The sequence below is a fragment of the Culex quinquefasciatus genome, chromosome 2 (genome assembly GCF_015732765.1).
Source record: "Culex quinquefasciatus strain JHB chromosome 2, VPISU_Cqui_1.0_pri_paternal, whole genome shotgun sequence".
Classification (NCBI taxonomy): domain Eukaryota; kingdom Metazoa; phylum Arthropoda; class Insecta; order Diptera; family Culicidae; genus Culex; species Culex quinquefasciatus.
Genome location: NC_051862.1, coordinates 87371135 through 87375071, shown reverse-complemented (window position 1 = coordinate 87375071; position 3937 = coordinate 87371135). Strand labels below are relative to the sequence as shown.

The 3937-nt window shown below is 40.1% G+C and overlaps 1 protein-coding gene across 1 annotated transcript; it reads left to right on the top strand.

The window, feature by feature from the left end:
- Positions 1-273: 273 nt before the first annotated feature.
- On the top strand, positions 274-2133 carry LOC6043663 (dehydrogenase/reductase SDR family member 7). Its single transcript, XM_001861257.2, has 5 exons — positions 274-530; positions 598-1103; positions 1541-1654; positions 1720-1886; positions 1952-2133. Exons 1-5 carry the CDS (start codon positions 407-409, stop codon positions 2019-2021), a joined length of 981 nt encoding a protein of 326 aa, XP_001861292.2. The 5' UTR covers positions 274-406; the 3' UTR covers positions 2022-2133.
- Positions 2134-3937: the final 1804 nt, after the last annotated feature.

Genomic DNA, 3937 nt, shown 5'->3' with positions numbered 1-3937 from the left:
AATGGATTGAGGTTGAGTAGAAAAGTTCAAACAACAACGGTAGCTCTAAATTCTATTTTTTTTTCAGTAAACGAAAGAGTAAACTCATGAATTGATGAGTAATTCTGTAAAAAAAGTCAATCAAAATAAATTCTGAATTTGAATCAATTCATAAGAACAAGTAACAACACAAAGCCCGCTTTCACGACGCCGTACGACCTTTTCAAACTGTGATCAGTGTGTTGTGTGTGCTCGTTTTGAAATCAAAACCGGCTTCGGCTGTTTATTTGCTGCAGATTAGCCCGACTGTCCATCAGATGCTGATATGGCGCTAAACGTTCTTCAGTTGGCAAAAGAACGCCGTCGAGGGTGCTTCCAAGTTCTTGTTCTACTCTAATTTGCATTTAGCACTCTCTGGGCTGCAATCATGTTTCTGTTCTCGTTAGTTGGGTTCTGTGTCATTGTGTATTACATAATACAATTTTTAGTGTTTTACTACTTGGACTCCGATTTGGAGCTGTACTTGTTATCAAAGCTTGGCAAGCCTATCGGTGAGTTATTTTTGGAGGGTTTGCGGCGGTTCAACGACGGCTAATTGGTTGTGTTCTCAATTCGAAGATACTCTGCGGGGCAAGGTCGTCTGGATTACCGGAGCGTCCAGCGGCATCGGACGGGACTTGGCAATCGTACTGGCCAAGCATGGAGTTCGTCTGTGTCTGTCCTCGCGGAAGCAATCCGAGCTGTTCAAGGTCAAGCAGGAGTGCGTTGAGGCTTCCCGGGGATACCTGCATGCCAACGACGTTTTAGTTCTGCCCATGGATATGTTGGAAATTGACAACCATAAAAAGTGCTTTGATAAGGTCATCGATTACTTCAAAACCCTTGATATCCTGGTGAACAACGCTGGTCGGTCTCAACGTGCCGAGTGGAACACGATCCAGCTTAAGGTGGACCGGGAGCTGTTCGAGCTGGACGTGTTTGCCGTGGTGAACCTGTCGCGAATTGCGTTGAACTTTTTCCTCAAGAAAAACATCCAAGGCCACATCGCTGTCACGAGCAGCGTTACGGGGCTCGTCGGGTTCCCGAACTCGGCCACCTACACCGCGGCCAAGCACGCCCTGCACGTAAGTAAAGATCGATGGCTGGCGCGCTCGGACTTAGAACGACAGAAAAACCTGTTTGGCGCCAAAACAAACGCCGGATTTATTCAAATTTGCCTACGAGTTGTTTTCGAAATATCGATGGGCCGAACAGGTATTACAGTGATAATTGCAATTTTGGATTTTATTATGATCCAGGATGGCTTCTTGTCAGTTACCCTAATCAGGATGTTGATTCAGGGTTTTCTTTTCATGCGAAAACAAGTTTCCATATTATGATTGGCCTTGTGCTAGTTAAAGTTCTAGAGACAGTCAAAACTTGTTCAACAATTCCACATCAAAATAATCGAGAGTTCTAGGATTTCATCGAAAGGTTGTTGGGATGTTTTAAACGAACTAACCAACAAATTAGGCATCCAAAAAAACATATTGATGATTCAAGTAACAAAATTTATTCACAGGGTTACTTTGAAACACTCCAGAACGAGTGCTTCAACATTGACGTCACAATCTTTTGTCCGGGTCCAACTGCAACAAACTTCTTGCAAGAATGTTTCACAAACACGCCCGGTGAGGTAACTTAACCATATTATTACTAAGCTTAATATTTGTTTAAAACAACGCAATTTAACACTTTCAGAAATACAACAAACCGGTCAACGCGGACGATAAACGACTGACCAGCGAGCGATGCGCCGAATTGTATGCAATTGCATTGGCCAACAAAACGCCACTCAGCTGGGCTGGCACGAAACCGATGAACTTTATCTTCTACATTGGCTGTTACTACCCTAATGTTAAGAGATTGTGAGTAGGTTTGGTTCTTTATTTAATGCACAAAAATGCTCATTTGATATTTTCAATTCCCCTAGGCTTATCAAAACACTTGGAATTTCTAACATCGATAATCTACGAAATGGTCGTCCCCTTGGATCCAAATGAGAGCAATCAACAGTTAAAGTTTAAGCTATATTCTAACAAACATGTTTCGCTTTTACTAAAAGTTACCATAAATCATAGATATGTCATATTAATGTATTTTATTTAATGAAATTGACATCCCATTTTAAATTAAACCCTTTCTTTCAAAAAAATAAATAAATTTGGTCGTGTTCAGGAGGTCATTTTGTGAAAAATTTGTTTTCCTGAAAACTTGACTTCTCTTGAGTTGTATTTTCAATGTTTTCTTCGATACTATTCATCGAAATTTCACCAATACTGTCGACTAGGGCGAATCAGGACTACAGTCTGAATAGGGACAGTTTTTAGAACGTTGTTTTTGATCTTCTGTGTACCGTCAACTGGGGCGGATCGGCAAACCATTCAAACATGTTCAAACATTATGCAGTAGCAAGGCTAAAACAGCTGTCCCAATTCCCCTCAGAAGACGGTACAGTCTTCCCACATATTCGGAACACCCACAAATTCGGAACACTTTTGTGATAATTTGTCAATAGCATGCCAAATGCATTTTTTCTGTCGCCCCTGCTATTTTTAGGACCTTTATTTGGACATTCTTTTGCTATTTCACTAGTAAAAGTAGTTAATTTTGGACAAAAAACTGCATTTCGAGACTATTTTATTCAGAGCCAAAACACTGCCTCCAAATTGCCCGTTCCATAATTGTGGGATGTTATTGTGCCTCCCACAATTATGGAACACCTGGATTAAACTGATATTTTCACAAAAAAGTTATCAGACCATTCATAAAACATCACTAAGCTTGAGTTTCATTGATTTCAGTGAGTGAAGTCATTATTTTGTAAAAAATATGTACTCCAAGAGAGAATCAAAGTTTGTTTACATCCGTAAGAAAAAAGTGTTCCGAATTTGTGGTTTTCATGGGTCAATGTTTTTCTTCAAAAACTTGATAGAAAAGTTAAAATTTGCAGTTGTTCGATACAGCTTTCGAAAGATCGCAAGGATAGCTTTCAAATGAAGGTAAAAGCTAATCATTATGTTCTATTATCGATTTGTTATGATTTGCTGAACATTGGCCGATCCGTAAACTGTTCCGAATATGAGGGATGAGTGTATTAAAATAATAAACGAGTCCAAACATGCTAAATACAAAAATGACCATGAATCAAAAATGATCAGCCAATTATCGTTCACTGGTTCTAATCTAATCTAATCTAATCTAATCAGACCCTAGCGCAGCCAATCTTTCGAAGGGACCCTGGAGAGTGCCTTAGGTTAGATGACGCCTAGCACTCTTCTTGTCATTTATTAACATTTGTAGTGCGCCATTGCATCGGAATGCATTGAAACATCACAAGCGTTAAAGCGGCCAGGCCTACTGCGTAAATCCGTATCGCAGAGATGACTCGTAATTGGGTTGAGTTTGAGCACTGAGTGTTCGAACAACAACACAATTCTGAATCGACAGGGGAGAAAGAAGCGTGGGGACACACCACCATACGCTCCGAGATTTGGTTGTATTCGTTGGGAGCACCATGCTAAGAAGGTTTGGTACTCCGGGACCCTATGGGATGGGACATTGTATTTCCACGAATGCCCAGGACACTATTTGCCGTGGATATAGCGCCACAACTCGCTCTAGCCAATTATCGTTCACTAGTTCGCTGAAGATCTCTATTTGTTTTAGTCAATACCGGCGCCCTCCCAAGAAGCCTGCAATTCAACAAAAGGAAGGAATGTTAGTCCAAAACTTGAATATAAGACTCATCAGACATGGACTTTTCATAAAATTTTCAAAAGTTTTAAAAGTTAGTTAACTATAGGTAAGAAAATGTTGATGAAAGTCATTATTCAAAACCTCACAAAGTATCATGATTTTCTCAATGAACATGATTTTAAATCGGAAAACGGAATGCATTTTCGGATTCTTTTGACAA

Coding starts and splice junctions, on each gene's coding strand:
- LOC6043663 (XM_001861257.2), top strand. CDS start 407: ATGTTTCTGTTCTCGTTAGTTGGGTTCTGTGTCATTGTGTATTACATA. Junction 531..597: donor AAAGCTTGGCAAGCCTATCG/GTGAGTTATTTT, acceptor CTCAATTCGAAG/ATACTCTGCGGGGCAAGGTC. Junction 1,887..1,951: donor TACCCTAATGTTAAGAGATT/GTGAGTAGGTTT, acceptor CAATTCCCCTAG/GCTTATCAAAACACTTGGAA.